Source organism: Elaeis guineensis, chromosome 13, assembly GCF_000442705.2.
Source record: "Elaeis guineensis isolate ETL-2024a chromosome 13, EG11, whole genome shotgun sequence".
In the NCBI taxonomy this organism is placed as follows: domain Eukaryota; kingdom Viridiplantae; phylum Streptophyta; class Magnoliopsida; order Arecales; family Arecaceae; genus Elaeis; species Elaeis guineensis.
In genome coordinates, this window is record NC_026005.2 from 7,770,341 (window position 1) to 7,796,344 (window position 26,004).

The 26,004-nt window shown below is 37.6% G+C and overlaps 1 protein-coding gene across 1 annotated transcript; it reads left to right on the plus strand.

The window, feature by feature from the left end:
• The first annotated feature begins 4,545 nt into the window (after nucleotides 1-4,545).
• On the plus strand, nucleotides 4,546-22,111 carry LOC105032999 (low affinity sulfate transporter 3). The gene is made up of 12 exons (XM_010907613.3): nucleotides 4,546-4,857; nucleotides 4,954-5,002; nucleotides 5,262-5,469; nucleotides 5,568-5,742; nucleotides 5,845-5,910; nucleotides 5,990-6,220; nucleotides 6,307-6,433; nucleotides 20,439-20,725; nucleotides 20,938-21,131; nucleotides 21,347-21,435; nucleotides 21,528-21,604; nucleotides 21,708-22,111. The coding sequence occupies exons 1-12, from the start codon at nucleotides 4,552-4,554 to the stop codon at nucleotides 21,858-21,860; spliced, it is 1,962 nt and encodes a 653-aa protein (XP_010905915.2). The 5' UTR covers nucleotides 4,546-4,551; the 3' UTR covers nucleotides 21,861-22,111.
• The last annotated feature ends 3,893 nt before the right edge of the window (nucleotides 22,112-26,004 follow it).

Below are 26,004 nucleotides of genomic sequence, written 5' to 3' on the forward strand. Positions count from 1 at the left end.
ATTTGTCATATCATGTTCAACACTTCAAATTTGTCTGTTGGAAAATGAAATGTCTTGCCCTTTGATCCCCTAGAAAGGTGTAAAGTATGTCCATTTGCAAAGCAACAAATCTTCTACAACTAGGGATGGAGTGGATTAGATGGTGGAGGAAAACCCTAGTTTATTGTGGCAGGTGCGTCTGATGGTGAAAGAAAATAGTAGTTCATGGATCCAAAATGGAGTACTAGAGGCTGAGGAGGGTGACATTGGAATGGATGGCGGAAAGAAAGTGGAGAGATTGTGAGACTTCAAAAATCTATTTTAATTCCACAGTAACTCAGAAAGAGCCTCAAGTGGAATCTTAGCATGACCAAATGACCAGTTTGTGGTTCTATCAAAAACAAAGGACCAGTTAGTGAGACTTAACTTTTCTACCTGGTTAGCTGCCTTTTACCTCTCAATGCAATCAACTCTTCTAAGCGAAAGAATGGTTTGCTGATCCCACTATATGGTTGAACCCAAAATATTTCTTAAGTGCAGACATGATCGATCTATAGGTCTTTATATCAACTCTTGTGCAAGTCTTAACTGCTGAAGCTTTAGGAGGAGTTTCTCAAATTGAAGGAACTTGTAGATTACAAGTGAGAAATTATCAGATTCTACAATCCCTTATCTTTTCAAGTGTTACATTATCAATAATGCACTACATAAGATTCTCCATGCATGTTAGATCCTTTAAAACTCATCTGTCTCAAATTTAGAATTTTATATAACTAGAAATTTATGCTCAACAAGAAAAATATTCTCCTTAATAAGAAAAATTGGATCATGAATTCATTTGTAACTCCTATGTTTAGCTAATCAATTACACGAAGACTTGCTGTCTCTGACGGCTTATTCGAGAGTATTCTAGAGGGTTACCTAAAGCTTATATGGGCTCTTACATGTTTACATTACTTGCATTCACATAATCATGAAGTAAATGTTTCGAATAATTTCAAACCAGGAAGTTACCATAGTATCTTTAGTCTTTGGTAGTTATGTCAAGAGACTAGGTTCGAAATCTTACCTCAAGCAAAGTTTGAGATAGTAAGAGTACTTGAGTGAGGACTATCAGATCCATTGCATACCGACTCCTTCTAATCCACACACAATAATAAAAACAAATTATCATCTCTCAATTACCTTGTGATGCAAAGATCAAGTGGTAATCGAAAATGTTTCCAAAACAAAGATGTCCTTTTTTATTTATCTTGGCCGTCAATATCTTCTTGCATTTTTTCTCAAATATAAATATTTTGTTGATATTTTACAGAAAAAATATTTTATTTTCTAAAACATAATTTTTAAAACATATATTTAGCTAGTCAATACACCATATTGATAATGAATGTCCATATAATTCAAGTATATGACATGTAAAAATACTCCTATAGCAGCTACTGGAGCAAGATATGATGGCTTATGAATGTCCAAAATGAACTAACTTTAGATAAGGAAAGAAAAAGAAAGTCACATTGATATGATTCCATTACTTCCCAAAATATATGGGCCTAAAACCTTTGTCTCTTCTCCTGCATCTCCTGCCTCATCCTTAGCAGCTATTATGTTGGTTAGCATCAAAGATATGACACTTGAAGTAGAGATGGATGTAAAAAAATGACATCAATGTTTGGATTCAATGGACACTACTTGTAAGAGCACAATTGGGTGAATCGGGCATTTCTTTTTGTCACGACAGAGACTTACTGCAGTTGGCAAGCCTTGATTGTGGCCATGGGTTAGCCACAACAGCTTGAAAACATGTTACATGGTGTAATGTAGGAGGAGTGCTGCTATGCATCCCCTGCAAACTAACCCTAAAATGTGTGAACCAGAGCCAAGATCTGATTCTGTGGTGAAGAATGTTTGCTGCAGTCCAAACTCCTGATTTGCTGTGACAACTTTCAGATGGATCCTGTTTAACACCTTTTTGGGGTCATTTTAGAGGATGTACATCATTTTCATGATTGGTCTGGAAATGAAGCAGGCCTATCAAATGAAGATGGACCTAAAAGTGTGCAGCAAGGAATAGGGATGGCAAAATTAACCCGACCCGATGGGTATACACCCTACCCGAACCCGGTCAAACCCGAAAAATAGGGTTTGACTGGGTTTGGGTTCGGGTTTGGGTAAAACCTGAAAACTATAGTACGGGTATGGGTAGGATATGGGTAGTGCTATTTTCTACCCGAATCCGACCCGAACCTATGGATATGGGTAATATCCGAACCCATATCCGAATATATATATATATATATATATATATATATATATATATATATATATATATATATATATATATATATATATATATATATACACATACATATATACATATCCGAATATATATATACATATACACATACATATATATATATATATATATATATATATATATATACACACACACACACAAATACACACACATATATATGATCTCTCTCTCTTTCTCTCTCTCTCTATATATATATATATAATTATATATATGTATGTATGTATATGTATGCATGCATATATGTATGCATGTATGTATGTGTGTGTGTTAGAAGTGTGTATGTGCGTATGTATGTATGTATATATATATAATTGATAATTTTATTTTTGATTGATAATATGCATAAAATTATTTTACTTTTTTTTTTGTATAGAATGGATGGGTATGAGTTGGGTATGGGGCGGATATGGATTGGGTATGGGAAACTGGGTTACCCACGGGTATCCCCGAACATGTTGGGTATGGGGATGGGTATCTCTTTTCTTACCCGATTGGGTATCGGATAGGGTTTGGGTATAGGGTATTAAGTTCGGGTTTGGAGATGGGTAGTATACTACCCGACCCAAACCCTACCCATTGCCATCCCTAGCAAGGAATAGTTATTCCACTCAAAAGTGCAGCAAGGAATAGTTATTCCACTCAAACTTGCTTAATTATTCATAAAATAACTATTTTAGGAGATATGAAATAACTTTGAAATAAGACCTCTTCCATAGAGAAGTAAGGAGTGAGGGAGGAGTAAGAAAAATTTTAACCAAACAAAGGCAGAAATAGCTTACTAAATAACTATTCTAAAAGGAATTACAATTCTTTTTCTGCTTCTTTCTTAAATCCCCGAACCAAAAATAGTCTAATGTAATACATTAGCATCTTAAATTCTTGGGAGTGTTTAACTGCTCATAAATATTATTATTGTGGGTGGGAGTGGACAAAATGCAGATTAAGAAGTATTCTATAAGAAGTTGAGAACAGTGAACAAGAGATCTGGGAGTTCTTCACAGTATCATGTGCAGTCTTCAACTTATGTGAGGACTAAACATAATAGATGGATACAAAATAAGAAAAATAAATCTTGTATGAGAAAGACTGAAAGAGAACTTAATCCACTAAATTCACATAAGACTTCATTTATTTATTTCAAATTCAGCAAAATTTATTATGTGTGCCTTTATTTAAAATGCCTGTTCATGTAAAAGTAATCTGCTTGGAACACTTTTTTGACAGTAACAAAGCAACTCAAATAAGAGAGAAGATAAATGAGAATCCAGGCTGTTAACTACCTCAAATGGGGAGAATAAGGATGTGCCAGTCGGTAAAAAAACCTGGAAGGTCCAACAGAAGCAACTATTGCAGGCTCTCAAGACCACATAAATTAATCAGATAATCTTACATACCAGGATCTGCACTGATAATAACAACTAACAAATATGATAACAAATCACCCTTTTTAATTATCTTAATGGAGAACCAGTTGTGCTTTGTCCCAACACTTTCACTCGAAGATTATTAAAAGTCATCCTTAAGAACATAGCTGCCTTTCAAATGATACCTGAAAAGTTGATGATTAAAACCTTTTAAATCAGATGAGTGGTTTGTGAGCCATTTACCTGCAGTACTGAGAATGACTGTTACTATCAATGCAGAAGAGAGAACAAACAATCCTGTAAACCACCTGTCCTCTTGAAGGTAATGGAAATGCAAAAAAAAAAAAATCCAAGTAACAACTTCCTTGGCCATTATAGTGTAGATGGAGACATGTTTGCTTATCCATTGGCAAATGGCTATTGATATATTTCTAGGAGTTGTGTGCAAGTTTTGGATGATTACAATAAAGAACATGAAGTTCAACTTGGGATGCAAGATCCCCATTAAAAGGTCATGAGAAAAATAAAAAAGAATAAGGAAACATGAAAACTTTAACAGCCCAATCATCAGGGCAATCATGTCATCACAGCTTGACACCACATGATAATTGGCAGAGAAGCATTACCGAGCATATAACTTTCAAGGAACAGAAACTTTCCTGATAGGTAAGATATCACTCCTGACATAATTATGTGCCCAGGTTCTCTGGACTTGGACCACCTCCCATCCCTGGTGCATCATCAGCCATAATAAAATAAACCTATTCCCCTACCATGATGTCCTGTTATGCTTTTCTGCACTTAAAAGAGCCTCCAATCGAAAACTAGTATAAATAGAAACCGAGAGAGAGCAAGGAACTCTTGGAGTTCTCCCAAACACTTCAAGGAGCCATGGGGCCCTCAGCCAGTGAGTCTAGATCTGCAGCAGAGAACGGTGTTGAAGAATCAAATCCACCAGAAATTGTTATATCAGTGCTAAATACTCCAGCTCCTCCTCCTCTAGGGCATGAGCTCGCCTGGTCAATAAGAGAGGGAATTTTTCCTCGCAGAAACAAGTCATCATCACTGTTCAGACATGTCATTTCAGTATTTTGTGGTTTATTTCCCGTCCTCTCTTGGGGAAAGGAATATAATGGAAAGACCTTTAGGAGTGACCTGATGGCAGGCTTAACTCTTGCAAGCCTTGGCATTCCACAGGTTATAACATGAGCCCTGTCAGCTACCTGATCTCTCTCTCTCTCTCTCTCTCTCTGTCTTCTCTAAATTTGTAAAGCCATTTTCCTTGTTTTGCAGAGCATTGGATATGCCAATTTAGCCAAACTGGATCCTCAGTATGGCCTTTGTAAGTTGCATTATGCTAATATACATTTTAATACCATATTACACATGCTAAATCATTTTAAATTCCACACCTCAATTGTCATTTCAATTACAAGGAACAAGTTTCAACACACATGGAAGCACCAATGAAGTTCCAGTTTTCTGCATACTATTATCGATATAACTCCTCAGAAATGTTTCTGAGATATTTACCAGCAACTTTCTAATTTTCCTTCGTTTTAACCACCTCTGATCATAGGATGTTTGTTGTTTCCAATCAGATACAAGCGTCGTACCACCTCTAATCTATGCTGTGATGGGGAGTTCGAGAGAAATAGCTATTGGTCCAGTTGCTGTTGTCTCTCTGCTCCTGTCCTCAATGCTTCAGAAACTAGCAGATCCACAGGTTGATCCTGTGTCCTACAGAAAGCTGGTTTTCACTTCAACATTTTTTGCCGGTATCTTTCAAGCTGCCTTTGGATTGTTCAGGTTAGATTTCTACTTCCTTTAAGCTATTTTGCCCCACATATATTGACAGATGAATTCCATGATGTGAACAACTTGGTGTCTTCCATCACCATCTTCAGGCTGGGTTTTCTGGTGGACTTTCTTTCGCATGCCGTCATTGTCGGATTCATGGGAGGAGCTGCGATTGTAATTAGTCTGCAACAACTGAAAGGCCTACTTGGCATCGCACACTTCACGACCAAAACGGATGTAGTTTCTGTCATAGAGGCTGTTTGGAATGCATTTCATCAACATGTATGTATTCTCTTACTCAAATTCCATAAATAAAACAGCAAAAGCTAATTTTCATTGGACTTAACCTCCTAACTTTTGCTACTTCTCTCATTTTAATGACAGTGGCACCCAGAAAATTTCTATCTTGGCTGTTCATTCCTTGTTTTTCTCCTGATCACCAGATTTATAGTAAGGAATCCAAATTCAGTCTATCTCATATGGGTTATCCATCTGGTTCAGCTGATGAGATCATAAATATGCATTACAGGGAAGGAGAAATAACAAGCTTTTCTGGCTGCCTGCCATTGCACCATTGATCTCTGTTATACTGTCAACTCTACTTGTTTTCATGACAAGGGCAGATAAACATGGTGTAATAACAATACAACACATAAAAGGAGGCTTGAATCCAAGCTCTGCTAAACAGTTACAGTTCACTGGGCAATATGCGGCCGAATGTGCAAAAGTTGGCCTGATTTGTGCCATCATAGCTCTCACGGTTTGTCTGAATAAATTCTTCATTATAATCATTAACTAAAAATCCTATACTAGAAAACACCTAATTATCATCATGTTCAATTTCAGGAGGCCGTTGCTGTTGGGCGATCTTTTGCTTCAATAAGAGGTTACCACCTGGATGGAAACAAGGAAATGGTAGCTATGGGCTTCATGAACATTGCTGGGTCTTTGTCCTCTTGCTATCTTGCAACAGGTGATTACAAGTTTTGAGTCCTGAAAATTAAATGATATGCTAAGGCTTAATAAGCTTAACAGTTAACATTATGATCTTTTCTTCATTTAATGACCTTCGACCTATAAAAAAACAGCATAAGAACATAAATATTACAATAATTGCCTCAACCTTCATTAAATTGTAGATATAATGTGAAATCTATTATAATCATAACTATTCAAATGGAATCTGGAAATATCATAATGTTTTTTTTATCCACAATGATAAACATTTAAAGCGAGAAATGGCTATAAGGGCCACATTAACACAAACATAAGGAAATAATTCATCCTTCTCCTGCATGGTCCATATTGACCATGCTGCAGAAACTTCATTTTTGGACCTAATTTCATTTATAACCTTTGTAGTCAAATCTTGGACTTTGATCATCCATTTCAAAATTTTGACTTATCATTCCTGATGACTTGATAGGACAATGTTGTTTACTTTCGAAGCACAAAACAGATCATGTTATCCTAGATTGAAAGTATTTTAGAAGGATTAAGGACCCAATGGTCTTTTTCTTTTTCTGGTCTTCATAAATTGGCGTAATGGTTAGGATTGGTTTAATTAAATCAACATAGGTTAGGTGGCTGTTTTTTTCAAATGACTAAATATTGTTAATGTAAAAATATAGTCCTCCCTCTGTCACTCATATACTGTAGTATCTAGACTGCAAGAAGTCCATGTCTGTATGTATCAGCTTCCCAAAATAAATGCATATGTATATGTTTCTATGTCACATTGTAGCATAGATGCTCTATTTTAAATCATCCATAACACATGGACATGGACACAAGACTAGGTCAACAATCAGCAATGTCATATATTTTCAGATTTTGTTCACATAATCAATTGCATATTTGTTTGAAACATCCTTCTAGTGACAAATGATATTGCCCATAACATAGTTCACATACTAGTTTGTGTCATGCTGATACAGTGGCGACACAGATTTGTCCGGGTACTGAAACTTGGAGCCGGTATGCCGCTGTATCAAGTCTTGGTTTGCTACAGTATCATACATGCAGTATTGGATGGTATGGTCTGGCATGGCAAACCATAGCCCATATCCTTTGTGTCAAAATACTTTAGGAAAATTAACATACTAAAACCAGTAACCTCGAAGCCATACATATATATTTCTAATGTTTTCCATAATACTAAGGGCTTGTTTGGATGTCTGGACTCAAAAACCCATGGGATTTATGGGTTGGGCCAAGGCAACCAGCTAAATAAGACTGGATTAGGCCTATAATTGTAAGAATCTGGTAACACATGGGAACCGACCGGCTCACATCCCATAGAGAGATCCTTAAGAGATTTGGGCCAACCCACTCTAATAGTTCTTTAGAATCTTAAAATTATAGGGTCTAATCCAGTCTTACTTAGCTAGTTGTCTTGGCCTAACTCATGAATCTTATGAGATTTTGGGCCTAAATATCCAAACAGACCCTAGAATTTTCATTTCATCATGTTATTATTTATTTATTTTTAAATGAATAGGAAAGGCTAGACAATTGTGATAATTGAGGTTACTATTGAAAAGGAAGCTTGCATTATTCCGCATTAGATCTTTGATAATGCAAATTATATGTCTAACAACAATTGAAGAAAAATTATAAGGAAATTGCTGATGATATTTCAAATTCAGAGTAGCTAACATCATCAGGATAACATTTAATGGGTCCTTAGAACTAATGGTAAAGTGTCAAGGTATTTGGTGAGCTCCCTAATAGGTATATTCTCTAACAAGAAGTTTGACCTTATGTTAGTTCATCTTGTTTTCATGAAACCAACTTGCATATTGCAACTTCAACTACCTAAGACAATATGACAATAAACTCTTAACAACATAACCATAGGTCCATACCTAAAAGTTATATGCTTATCCTCACCCATGGCTTGTGGCAAGCTGTCTTCTTGATCTTAATGTGTTGGATGGATGTCTGGCCAGGACACCACCTCCCAAGATCCTTTCAGTACCACGCGATGCAGCAGGAAGAAAGAAAAAATAAAACAAAAAGAAAAAATAATCAAAATACGTGGATCAGCCACAAAAGGGCTCGCCTCCACGGGACATGCAAACTTCACTATGAAAAAGAAAATTTTACAAGAGGAGACCTCATCCTCAACCCTTGTACATCCAATTCTCTCTCACTAGAAGTTTCCCTCACAAAAGCTCTCTCTCTCTTGGAAGACCCCCCTGAACCCCTGAAGTATCTGGCGATCGCTGTCCAGGAGCCTCTTGCTTCTTCTCTCTCAGCGCTTCCGCCTCTCTCTTCTTCCTCTTCCGGGTTCTGCACGGTCTCAGGCAAAAAATCGAACCACACTGCCTTTGTTCCATGTACAGGATTTTTATAGGCCTTAATCACTACTTAGATCATGATTAGGACTCCTTAATCAACCAAAAAATATCCCAGACCGTCGGATCAAGACCGGAAGTCACCTGGGCCCTCCGATCGTGCTCCGGTCCATGGAATAGTGCCGTGGACTGCGAGAAACGCATACGCGGTCCACAGGCCCACCCGTGGACCGCTCGGTCCATGGTGGATTGGAGAACAGGGCCCAGGTAGGGCGCCTGGGCCTGGTCCAGCCCGCGCCCGCGCGCGGGCCCGCATGTGGGCTGGACCGCGCGCCCGCCTGGGCCGTGGTCTTGGGTCACGCGTCCACCTGGGCTGCGGGCCTGGGTTGCGCATCCCGTGCGCCTGGGTCGCGCATCCTGCGCGCCGCCGCCTGCGGCCGCCGGCGGTCCTCTGCCGCCTCAAGTCTCGTGCCGACTTCAAAAGCTCGTATCTCCTCCATCCAAGCTCCATTTCGGGTGATCTTGGTCTCGTTGGACTTCATTTTTTGCCGCAAACCTCGCTGTGGGCTGAATCTCGAGGCATCAAATCCTAACAATCTCCACCTCGACTCGATATTCGACCTCCTCCAAACTTCGAGAACTTTTGGATCTCCTCGCCCCCATACCTTGGGACAATCGCCTGCTGATCATGGATGGGCAAACATAAGAGTCGAGCCAGGCTGCTCGATCTCATTTCCGTCGTATGCTGTGCTCCTCTTGACCTGAGATTTGCTCGGGGCATCGTCCTGCGGCAATAGGAATCTCACCTTGCGACGTCGCCTCTCGTCCTTCCGAGTCTCCTGTCTCGTGCCCGATCCACCTCCTTGAGCTCCACCTCGCTCTGGGCTTCGCCTGGCTCCTGAAGCTCCACTTGCACTGGGCTCCCTGTCAGGTAATAATATCCTCGGCTCCCCTTCTTCCCATCCAGCACAATCCTATCGCCGCGTAACACCCTCATGATTCCTCCACTAGCTACCGTCCTGTAGCCTCTCGAATCCAGTCTGCTAAGTGAGATAAGATTTTGTCTGAAATCGGGTATGTATCGGACCTCCCCCAATCTTCTCACTGCACCGTCATGTGTCCTCCAGCTGACCGTCCCAATGCCTCTGATCGCACAGCTCGATCCATCCGGCAGATATACAGTGCCCTCACTGTTCTCCAGGGAGTCAAGCTGCTCCTCTCTGCAACATACATGATAGGGGCATGCAGAATCTAATATCCATTGCTGGGAAGAAGTAGATACCTCGTCAGATATCTCCAGGATATCTCCATCTGAATCACTGCCGGCCGTCGCTATAGCAGCCACCGTCCGATTTTTGAGTTAAGGGCAATCTCTGGCTAAATGCTCTAGCTCCTCACACCGGTAACACCTGATTTTGCTCAAGTCCCTCCTAGACTTAGACCGCCCTCGTTGCAATCTTCTATCGCTCTGTTTACCATCTTCTGCTCCTCTAGAAGCCACCAAAGCTGAACTATCGCCACCTGAGTTCGAAGCTGGGTTCTCCCTCCTGAGAACCTCGTTCTGGAGTATCGCCGCGGTGACCTCGTCCATCTTGATAGTGCTCTTCCCCACTAGAAGAGCAGTCACCAAGGACTCGTACGAAGAGGGAAGCGACGCCAGCAAAACCAGCGCTCTGGTCTTCTCCTCAACGTTCTCGCCAACGCTGAGGAGGTCGGTGAGGATCTTCTGGAAGTGGCTCAAATGCTCCTGCACGCTCTGTCCCTCAGTCATCCACAGTTGGTAAAACTGCCTCCAGAGGAAAAGTGTGCTGGTGAGAGACTTCGCCATGTACAATTCCTCGAGCTTCGACCACAGCACCGTCGGAGAAGTCTCGCTCAGCACATGGATCACCATCTCATCCGTCAGGTACATGCGGATGGTACTCACCGCTTGCATCTGTAGCCGTTTCCAATCCCGCACCTCCATAGTGGTCGGCTTCTCATCGCACAAGAGAGCATCGATCCACCCCTGTTGGATGAGCACGTCCTTCACCCTTGTCTGCCACAAGGAGAAATTGCTCTTACCATCGAACTTGTTGATCTCCATCTTGATTGTTCCTGTCTTCTCCATCTTCAGTCTTGCTCACCACCACTGCAATCTGCATCTTTGTACCGCCTTGCTCTGATACCACTTGTTAGATGGATGTCTGGCCAGGACACCACCTCACAAGATTCTTTCAGTACCACGCGATGCAGCAGGAAGAAAGAAGAAACAAAATAAAAAGAAAAAATAATCAAAATATGTGGATCAGCCACAAAAGGGCTCGCCTCCACGGGGCATGCAAACTTCACTATGAAAAAGAAAATTTTACAAGAGGAGACCTGTCACGCCTCGAACCCAACATCCGGTCGGATACGTGATGGCCGCACACTCCTAAGAGCAAGCCCTAAAGAATATGCAAGGCCAAAATAAATCATTACTACCTTAACATCCATAACAATTAATTTCAGTAATAGTTCATAAAACCTTACATAATTACAATTTAAATTTTTTCAATTCTCTGATCAGATACTATGACACTCTATTTATCCTTCTGCTCACCCGTAAATCCAAGTTATAGCCAATCATAAGCATCCTGTAACTCTGAGAAGAAAAAAGAAAGATGAAGGGGTGTGAGCTTTACAGCCCAGTAAGAAATCCCATATCACACTGATATAGTAATATAGTCTGAAAATAAGGATAAGCAATAAAATATAAAATCTTATGTTCAATATCCAGAATAATGCAAACATTCATAAATTTTTTATCTTGTTAAAATAGATGCATCATCATATGTTAACAGGTAAAACCCCTTTTATTCAACAATTATTTCATGTCTTATCTTTTATTTCTCTTTTCATAATCACATGATTTTTAACCTTTTCTTTCTGGTTCTGGACTATCCAAATCTATACCTCAATCACCATCCGGATCGAATCCACTTAAAAAGTCTTTCAAGACTGTCCCAGGATGAGCTCCTGGCCGGCTGTCCCACGTACCAAAACCCGTGAGAGGCTGTCCCAGGCATAAGCTCCTGCGGGCTGTCCCAGGCATGATCCTGGCCGGCTGATCCACCTGTAAGCCAGTGGGGGCTGTCCCAGGCATAAGCTCCTGGCGGGCTGTTCCATATGACAAGACTAGTCCATACCATATATCTCTTTCTTTTCATTTAATCATTTTGTGTTGATTTCATCAAATCAATTCCCGACTTGCATTATGATCAATTCAGATATGTCATACCCATATAATCATGCCATCAATCTCTGATACATATATATTAACATAACATACTCATGTTCAAAATCAAATAACAATATCTCAGATATAATAAATTCATCGATCTCAAATCTGATGATGCAAAACCAATAATGCAAGACCAACAGTAAAATAGCATATTCATAATGGTGATCATGTACAGGGATTCTTACCTTTATCGGTGACTGATCCAAGCACAAAAATCAATGTTCTTCTTTGATTTATGAATTTTTTTAACAAAATATTCTACTCGATATCATATGCAGACAATCATCTCTTCATGACCCTGATCAATATAAAAATCACATATAGAGAAATTACCGATAATCGATCTTAATAACATAAATCGAGGACCTCTCTTAGGATTAACCAAAATTAGGACTTGTCTATGTATCAGGATCCTTCATTGATCCATAAGACTTCTAGAGAGAGAAAATTCATGAAGAGAGAGAAAATTCTAGAGAGAGAAAGTAGAGAGAAAAAGTGGAGAGAGAAATCTTTGTATCTTTCAGATGAGGCAATCATGGTCGAGACCATCAGAGGTCCTATCAGGGTGACTTAAAATGAATCAAGTGTTACAATTTCGAATAGGATCGGCTGGGATCAGATTTATCGCACGAATTTCGGAGTAATCTCAAATCATCATATTTTTATTTCAAATATATCCTAGGGTCTGTGATGCAATTAGAGAGAGAGTAGAAAGATTCTAGAGAGATAAAATCCATAAAAAGAGAGAAAAAATTTAGAGAGAGAAAATAGAGAGAGAATCTAGAGAGAGAAAATGGAGAGAGAAGGTAGAGAGAGGAGAGAGAAAAAATTTTACTCTCTTCTTCTTCTTTTTATTTTATTTTATTTTATTTTTATTTTTCTCTTTCTCTTTTTCTTTTTTTTTCTTTTTCTTTTTCCTTTTTCTTTTCGTTTTTCTTTTTTTCCTTTTTCTTTTCTTCTTCTTCTTCCTTCTTTTCTTTTCTTCTTCCCGTGGGCTTATTTTTGACCGAAACAGGGGATCTTTGATCCCCTCATTGGTTGGTCGGCCGGCAGCGCCACCGGTGCGGGGATGGTCGGCGGTCGAAGGAGAGGTGATCCGACGGCAAGAGGAGATCAAACCGGTGGTCGGCGATGACCACGGACGACGGAAAAACGGCAAAAGAAGGGTCTTCCGCAACAAAATCCGGCGACTCCGGTCGCCGACGAACGTGCACATCGGCACGGGAAGAAAGGGGAAGAAGAGAGGAAGGGAAGGAAGCTTACCTCCGACGTCGGTGAGGTTTTTCCGGCGAGAAATTGGACGGCACAGGGATGGTCTTCCGCGGTGGATTTTTCGGCGATTGCCGCCGTTTTGCCCCGGGATTCTTCGATGAGAGGAGAGAGGAGGGTTCTCCTCCTTAAATAGGGCCGGAGGGAGTCGTCTCCGACTCCGATTGGGAGCCGGCGAGAGGAGGAAGAAGACTCCCTTTGGGAGTCTTCTCCCCCTGTTTTCCTTCTTTTTTTTTTTTCGTTTGGGCTTTGACTGGGCTTGATTTTGGGCCCATTTGGGCCGGGATGTTACATTCTCCCCCCCTTTAAATAATTTTATCCTCGAAATTAAGTTATATCATTCGAGATACATATTTCAAAGTATCCATTCTTCATGTCATTCTTAAGCTTACGATAATGTCTTATATATTATTTATTTCTCATGATCTTGTTATAATAAAAATTATTTAAAATTTTAAATTCATCTCCTCTTATTGATTTCTCAACTTTTTGAAGAACTGTAATATTTTAGACTTGTATTAATATACCACCATTATTTATCTAATACATTCCACTCGAAATTCATAATTATCTCAAACTACTCTTGATAGAAAAATAAATAAAGGTCAAACATCGGGTACTCTTCACAATCATCGATTTCTTTCTTCTCTTGACCTTCCAATAAATTTTATATATAAACTCTCATCTTAAGAAAACCTCAATCTTCTATATCAGCCCAAGTAACAATATTAAATTTAAAAAAAAATATGAGATCTATGTCAAGATATTCTAAGTTTGAACTAATATCAGAACTATCAAGCTGTTAATAAACTTAAGATATCTAGAATTTCTTGGTATTATCTACAATGAAGCAACCTACTGACAAAAATTATCCGGCTATGATCAGATTAGATCAAAATTTATAGCATCCTTTCATTATCAATAAAATCCTTTCTTATTTGCAACTAATGTATTTTATCATAATATCTTTTAATTTAAAAGATTAATATTTCTAATCAATTTAATCCATCACACTTTTACTGTGCACTCTGATCTTAATTTATCAAATTATATAAGTCTATTAAAGATAAAAATATCCTTATATATTAGATCAATCTAGGATAGATCCAACCTTCAAATTTCATATAAGACTTAGGACAAAATTTTAAGTTTTTTTTTTTATCTTTACTACCTTCGGGTATAGCATATAAAAATTAAATCTTGATCCACTTCCTATATTTGAAATCATTGCATAAGTTTCATCACTCTTCAAGAATCCAACATGTCTAGAATTAATTGGAGTTAACCTTAGATTTACCTTACAATCATTTAGATAATTTCTAAATCAATCTTTCTTTTTAAAAGAAATAATTCTAACTTGACAAACTAGAAGAACTCAAGCCAACATCTTTAAGTAGAATCAACTTGATTATTTCTTATAGAGCTCCCTTCATCATAACTCTTAATATTAATCAATAAATCTATACAAAATCTTGTCCCTTGTATAAGTCATTCAAAATTTAGCACTAGCAAGATGTCTTAGTTCAATTTAAAAATCCGAACTTTGACTTGAATAATTAATACACTTCACAATCTTCAATAATCACAAGAAAAAAATTAAAAAAAAAATCTAATCCAAAGATAGTAATACGAATTATTTAAGGATTTCATCATAACCTGTATATCATACTCTGACAAAATAAATTTTTTTCTTTAATTTAACAATAATATCAAAATACTTTTGATCCACTTAGAAAAATAAACTATTGACTTGAAATTCAATGCAACTTGAAAGATCAAGGAATCATATTTCGAATATTATATTTTGAATAATCAAAAAAAATTTTACCAAGATATGTATCTCATATTCTCATAATAAAATTCAAGTATATTTTTCATCTAAGATTGAGTTTCATATTTGACCTCTTATAGGTTCAGTGTTCAAAAATATTTTTCTCTCATATGATGTAATTTCTTCTTAGACCATACCCTAATTAACTTTCTTTGATAAGTCCAAAATTCATAATGCTCAGACAATTATCATCGAAATAAAAAAAAAATTATCATGATCTTCAATCATATAAGTTTTACATTCCAAAATCCTCTAGTATACTCAACATAACTTATCAATACCTCCCACTTTATTCCAAGGTCAACTCTTTTCATACTTAGGTCAACTTTACTAATTGAAATCTAAGATATAACTCATCAATTCTATTATAGATATTATATGCCACTTATATCATATTTTCTAATGATCATAACCTAAATTGTAATATCATTCTATTGTACCTTTAATAATCATAATCTTAAACTCTGATATTATCAATCATACTCTATTGATTATAATCTCAAAGTTTTGATATCACTTATATGACAATCCCTAGTGACCTTAAACTTGGGCTCTAGTACTGTTCTGTCATATCCTAATCACTTGTACTCCAAATAAACGTAACCTAAGCTCTAAGCTCAGATGCCACTCTGTCACATCCTACTGATCTTACATAAAGTTTTAATATCTTTTTATAATCTCTGGTGATCTTAAGCCTAAGCTTTGATATTATTTTATCACATCCTAATCATTTATATCGTAATCTCCAATGATCATAACCTAAGTTCTGATATCACTCTGTAATATTCTAATCACTTATATCATAATCCCTAATGATCATAACCTATGCTCTGATACCATTCTGTCACGTCCCGAACCCAACATCCGGTCGGATACGTGATGGCCGCACACTCCTTAGAGCAAGCCCTAAAGAATATGCAAGGCCAAAATAAATCATTACTACCTTAACATCCATAACAATTAATTTCAGTAATAGTTCATAAAATCTTGCATAATTACAATTTAAATTTCTTCAATTCTCTGATCAGATACTATGACACTCTATTTATCCTTCTGCTCATCCGTAAATCCAAGCCATAGCCAATCATAAGCATCCTGTAACTCTGAGAAGAAAAAAGAAAAATGAAGGGGTGTGAGCTTTACAGCCCAGTAAGAAATCCCATATCACACTGATATAGTAATATAGTCTGAAAATAAGGATAAGCAATAAAATATAAAATCTCATGTTCAATGTCCAGAATAATGCAAACATTCATAAATTTTCTGTCTTGTTAAAATAGATGCATCATCGTATGTTAACAGGTAAAATCTCTTTTATTCAACAATTATTTCATGTCTTATCTTTTATTTCTCCTTTCATAATCACATGATTTTTAACCTTTTCTTTCTGGTTCTGGACTATCCAAATCTATACCTCAGTCACCATCCAGATCGAATCCACTTAAAAAGTCTTTCAAGACTGTCCTAGGATGAGCTCCTGGCTGGCTGTCTCACGTACCAAAACCCGTGAGAGGCTGTCCCAGGCATAAGCTCCTGGCGGGCTGTCCCAGGCATGAGCTCCTGGCCGGCTGATCCACCTGTAAGCCAGTGGGGGCTGTCCCAGGCATAAGCTCCTGGCGGGCTGTTCCATATGACAAGACTAATCCATACCATATATCTCTTTCTTTTCATTTAATCATTTTGTGTTGATTTCATCAAATCAATTCCCGACTCGCATTATGATCAATTTAGATATGTCATACCCATATAATCATGCCATCAATCTCTGATACATATATATTAACATAACATATTCATGCTCAAAATGAAATAACAATATCTCAGATATAATAAATTCATCGATCTCAAATCTGACGATGCAAAACCAATAATGCAAGACTAATAGTAAAATAGCATATCATAATGGTGATCATGTACAGGGATTCTTATCTTTATCGGTGACTGATCCAAGCACAAAAATCAATATTCTTCTTTGATTTATGAATTTTTTTAACAAAATATTCCACTCGATATCATATGCAGACAATCATCTCTTCATGACCCTGATCAATATAAAAATCACATATAGAAAAATTATCGATAATCGATCTTAATAACACAAATCGAGGACCTCTCTTAGGATTAACCAAAATTAGGACTTGTCTATGTATCAGAATCCTTCATTGATCCATAAGACTTCTAGAGAGAGAAAATCCATGAAGAGAAAAAATTCTAGAGAGAGAAAGTAGAGAGAGAAAGTGGAGAGAGAAATCTTCATATCCTTCAGATGAGGCAATCATGGTCAAAACCATCAGAGGTCCTATCAGGGTGACTTAAAATGAATCAAGTGTTACAATTTCGAATAGGATCGGCTGGGATCAGATCTATCGCACCAATTTTGGAGTAATCTCAAATCATCATATTTTTATTTCAAATATATCCTAGGGTCTGTGATGCAATCAGAGAGAGAGTAGAAAGATTCTAGAGAGATAAAATTCATAAAAAGAGAGAAAAAATCTAGAGAGAGAAAATAAAGAGAGAATCTAGGGATAGAAAATGGAGAGAGAAGGTAGAGAGAGGAGAGAGAAAAATTTTTTCTCTCTTCTTCTTCTTTTTATTTTATTTTATTTTTATTTTTCTCTTTCTCTTTTTTTTTTCTTTTTTCTTTTTCTTTTCTTTTCTTTTTTCTTTTTTTCCTTTTTCTTTTCTTCTTCTTCTTCCTTCTTTTCTTTTCTTCTTCCCGTGGGCTTGTTTTTGACCGAAACAGGGAATCTTTGATCTCCTCATTGGTTGGCCGGCCGGCGACGCCGCCGGCGTGGGGATAGTCGCCGGCCGGCGTGGGGATGGTCGGCGGCCGAAGGAGAGGTGATCCGGCGGTAAGAGGAGATCAAACCGGTGGTCGGCGGTGACCACCGGTGATGGAAAAATGGCAAAAGAAGGTTCTTCCGCAACAAAATCCGGCGACTCCGGTCTCCGGCGAGCGTGCACATCGGCACGGGAAGAAAGGAGAAGAAGAGAGGAAGGGAAGGAAGCTTACCTCTGATGTCGGCGAGGCTTTTCCGGCGAGAAATTGGACGGCACAGGGATGGTCTTCCGTGGTGGATTTTTCGGCGATTGCCGCCGTTTTGCCCCGGGATTCTTCGATGAGAGGAGAGAGGAGGGTTCTCCTCCTTAAATAGGGCTGGAGGGAGAGGAGGAAGAAGACTCCCTTCGGGAGTCTTCTCCCCCTGTTTTCCTTCTTTTTTTTTTTCGTTTGGGCTTTGACTGGGCTTGATTTTGGGCCCATTTGGGCCGGGATGTTACAAGACCTCACCCTCAATCCTTATACACCCAATTCTCTCTCACTAAAAGTTTTCCTCACAAAAGCTCTCTCTCTCTTGGAAGACCCCCCTGAACCCCTGAAGTATCTGGAGACCGCTGTCCAGGAGCCTCCTGCTCCTTCTCTCTCAGCACTTCCGCCTCTCTCTTCTTCCTCTTCTCGGGTTCCGCACGGTCTCAGGCAAAAAACCGAACCACACTGCCTCTGTTCCATGTACAGGGCTTTTATAGGCCTTAATCACTACTTAGATCATGATTAGGACTTCTTAATCAATCAAAAAATGTCCCAGACTGTCGGATCAAGATCGGGAGTCACCTGGGCCCTTCGATCGTGCTCCGGTCCACAAAATAGTATCGTGGACCGTGAGAAACGCATGAAAAATGCATACGCGGTCCACAGGCCCACCCGTGGACTGCTCGGTCCACGATGGACCGGAGAACAGGGCCTAGGCAGGGCGCCTGGGCCTGGGCCGGCCCGCACCCACATGCGGGCCCGCACGTGGGCTGGGCCGCACGCCCGCCTGGGCCGTAGGCCTGGGTCGCGCACTGCCTGGGCCGCGGGCCTGGGTCGCACGTCCCGCATGCCACCGCCTGCGGCCGCGCCACTGCCACCGGCCGCCGGCGGTCCTCCACCGCCTCGGGTCTCGTGCCGACTTCAAAAGCTCGTATCTCCTCCATCCGAGCTCCGTTTTGGGTGATCTTGGTCTCGTTGGACTCCATTTTTCGTCGCAAACCTCGCTGTGGGCTCAATGTGGGCTGAATCTCGAGGTATCAAATCCTAACATAATGAAACAAATTTTGGTGGGGCTTCATCCTCTTACTCACACCACCCGCCAAACCACAAAGAAAATGGAAGAGAGAGAGAGGGAGAGTCTCCCCATAGATCAAATGAGCTTGTGAAAGTTTTATAGGTTCACAGCATGATCATGAAAATTGATTCACAAGAAACTTCATTATATGATGTGGACCTTCATTAAAATTTCTTTGAACATTTCTAGCATACTTAATGACTAGGGAATCATTATGAGATAGAATATATACAACCTCTCTATCAAGGTCTGCCATACCAGTCCATATCATCCTATATCAACTATATACCTCTATCAAGGTATCAGTATAGTATTGAGATTTGGTTAGATATATGAGCCAAACAAGTCCATATCGATCCGAACTAAGTGAAACTACCCTGTACTACTGGTTTCGGATAGTACTGTGGTTGGGAGTGAGAACAATGCTCACTATTTTCGCGATATTGAGCAATAACCTGAAGAACAATGCTCATCCATAGTATGGTCACAAAACTAGAACTTATTTAGACGTTTTATTTTTGAGAGCTCATTTAGATGTTATTACCATTGTAGTTAGCTTAACAACTCTAGCACTTCAAGATTGCACTCTGCTCAAGATAAAATATATTGGCTTCCGCTTCTATAAATAAGAACCGTAATGAAGTTGATAAGGATGTACAATTCTATATATTGGCTTGCATGTGCACGTTTGCATGCAGGTAGGGGTTCGGAATATGGCTTGCAAAAGAGAGGGTGAACTGGTGAGAGCAAAAACTTATAAGAACCTAATGACATAGTGGCAGCCACATATCCTTCTTCGATTTAATGGTTAAGGTTTACAAGCCAAATTACTGGAGTTGTTAATGGATGACTTGAGCCAGAACCAAGTAATTTACTAATTATCAGTTTTTTTTTTTTTTTTGATGAAAGTAGTTTACTAATTTCAGTTGTTAGAGCTAACAAAACAAATAAGGTTTCAATGATTGATCAAGGTCATTAGACATAGATATTGTTGCATACAGACGTATGAGATCCAAAAAAGACCAAGCCCTTGTGATAATACTATGCTAATCCATGTAAGAAATAATTTGCTGGTGCAAGAACAAATTTGCTCCTACTGTCTTAATATCAGTGGAACAAATACTGAGTCCTTTCATTTTAAATACTGCAAGTAGTCTCCACTCTGCTGTTAGCAAAACCATTTGACTTGTTCTAGGGAAAATCATTGACAGGCTCTTTCTCTCGAACTGCTGTGAACTACAGTGCTGGATGCAAAACAGCAGTCTCCAACATTGTCATGGCCATCACAGTGTTTGCTGCATTGGAATTGCTCACAAGACTCTTATACTACACTCCTATTGCCATCCTGGCTTCAATCATCCTTTCCTCCCTTCTAGGATTAATTGATATTGGTGAAGCTTATGCCATTTGGGAAGTCGACAAAGTAGATTTCCTTGCTTGCCTAGGAGCATTCTTTGGCATACTATTTGGTTCAGTGGAGATTGGCCTTTTGATTGCGGTAAGATAATTATTACTTTGTTTTTCAGAAAAAAGCAAATCAAATCTCTCATTACAAGCTTTTATATGTACAACATTATCTATTTATAGCTTCCATGATCGAGGTTGAGAGTTTATTTTCCTCTTGAAGAAATCATAACTAGATACATATGTGGGTCTAACACTTAATTGCAAGGCTTTGATATTTTTTTGGCATCACATTTGATACTGCAGGTTGCAATCTCCTTTTCTAGGATCATACTGAACTTGATTAGGCCACAAATAGAAATGCTGGGAAGAATTCAAGGGACAGACATCTTTTGCAGCATTAAACAGTACCCAATGGCTAACCAAGAATCAGGCTTGCTGATACTTCGGATGGACTCTTCATTCCTCTATTTCGTCAATGCCAATATGATCAAAGAAAGGTAACTTGTCTGACAAATTATCCTACAAAAAATATTCTACATGAGCAAGCATTTGAAAAGATTTTTCTTGCTTCAAATGGCTGTGATATATATTGCGCATTGGTATTTAGTATTCTTGGTATATTTTGCCAAAGAGTTTTAGAAGCTTGAGAAGAAGAACACTACAAACTGGATCAACATCGACAGAACTAATCACCCAATTCTCATTGTTTTAGGATTGCAAAATATTGTGTGAAAGAAGGACAAGATGAAATAGAGGAGAATCCCAAAGAAAGAATCCAATCAGTGGTCATTGACATGTCAAGTAAATTTTTCAACTCTCAAGACAATGCATACCTGCATGCTTTCAAAAATTTCTCTAATAGAAAAATTTATTGTCGATGCATTTGGCTGCAGACGTTAAGAACATTGACACCACAGGAATTGCTGCATTAGAAGAGTTGCACAAGAAGCTAGACACTCTTGGTATACAGGTGAGCCAGCTGCCTAGTAATTGAAAGAAAAAAGGAAACAAGCAATTCTTAGAATTTATAGCAGGGGTTGATCTTAAACTTTAGAACAACTGTTTGGTTGCAGCTAGTTATGGCCAACCCTGGGTGGCTGCTCATTCACAAGATGAAATTGGCTAGTTTTGTGGACCTGATTGGAGAGAAATGGATCTTCCTTACTGTGGGTGAAGCTGTGGAAGCATGCCTTAATGCCCATAAAGACAATGGCAATAATGGTTGAGTGATCACCATGCTCGATTTATCTGTTTCTAAATGAATGGCTACTTTAGGGCAGTATATATCCCTTCGAAGGAGATTTCATTAGAATTTCTTTCTCCATCTATCTATCTAAAGAGTGAAAAAGCTTGGGAATGTACAAAAGATATCTTGCCTGTATGTGGAGAACTGTCTAAGGTTTAGTATCTTGGAATATTTTAATGATGCTTATGGCTTGCTAATGTACAGTGGATTAATTTTATATTAGCTTTAGAAGGAAAGCCCATTGTTGAATGGTTGAGCTCACTTTCAAGTTTTAAGTATAGGTAAGTGGTAACCAGTGGATTGTGTTGGCATAAATTAGATCAATTGCTTGGTTTCTTCATATTAATAATTTTGTCAAGTTATGCTCAATTTTGCTTATCAGGTGAGCTCTTTTATTTGCTCGAATATCATCTTTATTTTTTTGGATAAAGCACATAATTAATTCATAATTATTAATGATTATTTCACAAATTATTCTAATGCTTTTCTAAATTTATTGTGGCCAATTTTTTATCAAGATTTTCTATGTTCATAAAACATTCTAGTCACTTTTTCTTTATTTCCCAATAAAGATGTAATCCACATTTTCACCAAAATAAGTTGCAACATATATTATATTTGAAATAATTGGTTAACTAAAAAATATATTAATTTGCTCACAGTACCACATAACTATCTTAGGAACTCTGAATATTTGAGTAATTTAAATTTTAATAAAATACTGAAACCAAGCACCACCATTTCAACTGAAAGGTTAAATGAAGAACACAGACAAAACTTGTGCCACTATTTCATTAATTTTTCTATTCATATTTTTATTTCTCTACAAATCATTATTTAATATAGTTACTATATATATGTGTGTGTGCGCATGCGTGTGTGTGTTTTGATTTTTTTATAAGATAGATTATTCATACAATTCTTGTATGAATACATCTACAAGAATTAGAAAACAAAATATCCTTTAGTAGTCTAGAGATCTCCCTCATCTCAGTCCAAAGTGACAGCACAGAATAACCCACAATGAAAGCAGCTACCTAGTCAACTATTGTGTTCTCCTTTTGAAAAATGTGCCTAATAATGAGGTCCGTACAGCTAGTCAGTAAAGTCGATATGTCCTGTAGAAAGGAATAGGTGGTGTCACCCCGCACACACTCATAGATCCAAGTTACGATCATAGTCGAGTCACCCTCAATGACAAGATGGTTGACATGTAGGGTCCGATGTGCATAAGTGGTCTTGGCCCATGTAGCTTGAAGTTCCACAGCAAGAATTGAGGGCTCAAAGAGATGACTACATCCAGTTGCTACAAGTTTGGAAGTAGGATCGTAGATCATAAAGCCAGCACCTCTATCTTTGCCCCCGACATTGCTATCAAAGTTAATCTTGAGATACATCAGAGGAGGGGGTTCTCAAGTGATGAATATCTGATGGGTTGTTGCATGAGCAAGATAGGAGTCTTAGATCTTTGAAAGTCTCATAGTCACGATAATCATCTTAGCTATCAAGGTTAGGGCTTTCTCCAGGATGAATTTTGTCAGACATCTCATAGTCTTAAATACTAAGCTGTTCCTGGACAATCAGATCTGATGGACAATATAAGTTGCTTAAAAACCAACTATCCTTGTTGCAGCAACCCCAGCACACTGTCTCAGCAGATCAAGAAACGTCTAGATCAGAGCCCCCGTCTAGGAGACAAGGCTATGCATATTCGCTAGGTGCCATACATGTATAGCTCTTAAACACAGAAAAAACACATGCTTGATAGTTTCATCTTTCATGCCACAAATAGGATAAATAGATTGAAGATCTCTTAGATAGATTTAATCAGAAGCCACCCACAGATAACTTTTCAAATGAAGAGGATCACCCTCGGGTGCACTCTGGTCCAAATGCCTAGTGGGTTCCCTCCAATATATGTGATAGAGATCGACTATCACCACTCTTGAAGTATAGGAGGATCTCTAGACTCTGACATTTTGTGCACTGTTGGTGGAGATTATCCAAGACTTCATATATTCTACCAAGTGCTTCCTAAATAGCTGGGCTATTGTCTTAGAATCTTAGTCTTTGCCAAGTAGCTTGTAACTTTAAAAAAAGACAAATCATTCGATTCCTTTATGAGGTGAATTTGAAAGTATGCGATGACTTTATATTAATTTTTGATTTAACATATCGTACATATGTGAGGATTTAATTTTAATTTATTATTTTATTTATTCATAATTCACCCAAAACTATTCTGTAATTATAGCGGGAGACATAAAACGTAGAATTATTTGTTAGTCCCTCTATGAATGGAAATATTTTATAGTTCAAGGGAGTAAAAGTAAGAAGGGCTTGCCATTGAGAGCTCGACACTTCTCATTGCCTCTCCTTCTACTCCTATTGGCAGCCATTGAAGCTCTCATTTTGTACCAAAAAAACATTCTCTTTTATTTTTTCTATTTTTTCCTGATTTCTTTGATTCATAGGAAAAGAGCTTCAGACTTCACAGAGATTGAGTAAATCTGGTTGGGTTTCGATTCGTAGTATGATTTATTTGATTTTAATACATTTTGTCCCTTTTATTCATTTTTTTATGAATTTTTTTCTCTTCCATTTTACTGCCCTAATTGCAGGGATCTATAGATCGAAGAAAGTGAAAGTAGAGTTAAGGGTTTCTTTTCTAAGTTCTCTTTTTTTGGTTAATACATCAAATTGAGATATTTTGTTAATTAATTATTTTAATCAATATTTCTCCAACTCCATTGTTCTTAGATCTGATTCCTTTTCCTTTTTTGCCTTTCTTTTCCTCAACAAAGAGCAAAATTCGATGTTTGAGATTTTATCTATTTTTTATTATTATTTGGTATTGATTAATATGGCATTAAAAAAATAGGGGGAGAATCTAATTCTTGTAACATTTAATATTTACTAATTCTTTCGAGAATCTTGTGATGGGTGAAATGCCTTTTAGATTAAAAATTTAAATTCTTATAGTGCACCCATGGTTGTTTAGGTGTTAAACCTATTTTTTGGATTATGATGGTAGTTTTACTTAGTAACTTGGGCTTCTTGTTCAGGACATGCTTCATCAGGAAGCAATTCATAGTGAAATATATAATTGGATTCTTCCTCTAAAATTATTTTTGACTTCATATAGAGAACAAGCAAGCAATAAGGATTAATAATAATAATAATAAATGAAATAACATTTCTATGAGAGGATGGGGCTAGAGGGGATATGAATGCAAGGAAAGAATATAAGATAAACTAATGAGAAATATCCAATTGAGTTTAAACTTAAAAGTAGCTACTCATTTAAGTTTCAATTAAAAAATTCTCTCCATTTGAAATATTACTTAAAAGCAGCTATCCAAATGGAATGAAATGATTCAATTGCTCTTATAATTATAAAGCAATACTATACTATTATAAAACAGTACTGCACTATTATAAAATAATACTGTACTATTATAAAATAATACTACACTATTATAAAGTAATACTACACTATTATAAGGTTATACTACACTATTATAAAGTAATACTATATTGTTGTAAAATAATACTATACTATGATAATGTAATACTATCTTATTGTAAAGAAATACTATACTAATATAATACAATAAAGTAACACAGTATTATTATAAAAAAATACTATACTAATAAAATATAATATTATCTTATTGTAAAAAAATACTGTACTAATATAATATAATAAAGCAATACTATATTATTATAAAAGAATACTACACTAATATAATGTAATACTGCCTTATAGTAAAAGAATATTGTACTATGATAATATAATACTATAATATTTTAAAAGATATAATGGTATAAGGATATAAGGATAATTTCAATAAAAAATGGATAGTTACTTTTAATTTATATTTGGAATGGATAGCTACTTTTATATAAAATTTATCTGGAGAGCTGCTTTTAAGTTAAAAGTAGAACTGAGAATTTATCTCTACTTCTCTAAAGAATATATTACAACACTTTTTTCGAAAGAAAAACACAAGTCACAATGTGCTAACTATAACTTGAGAGAGATTATTAAGTAAGAAGGGTAGGCAACCATAGATATAGCTCAAAATATTCCACTCTCTGTCTGGAAAGAGGTTTTATATTTG

Bases quoted from the DNA above. Each gene is read 5' to 3' on its own strand.
- LOC105032999 (XM_010907613.3), top strand. From the start codon at position 4,552: ATGGGGCCCTCAGCCAGTGAGTCTAGATCTGCAGCAGAGAACGGTGTT. The intron at 5,743-5,844 runs GTATGTATTCTC...TTTTAATGACAG, and splicing joins GGAATGCATTTCATCAACAT to TGGCACCCAGAAAATTTCTA. The intron at 5,911-5,989 runs GTAAGGAATCCA...TATGCATTACAG, and splicing joins TCCTGATCACCAGATTTATA to GGAAGGAGAAATAACAAGCT.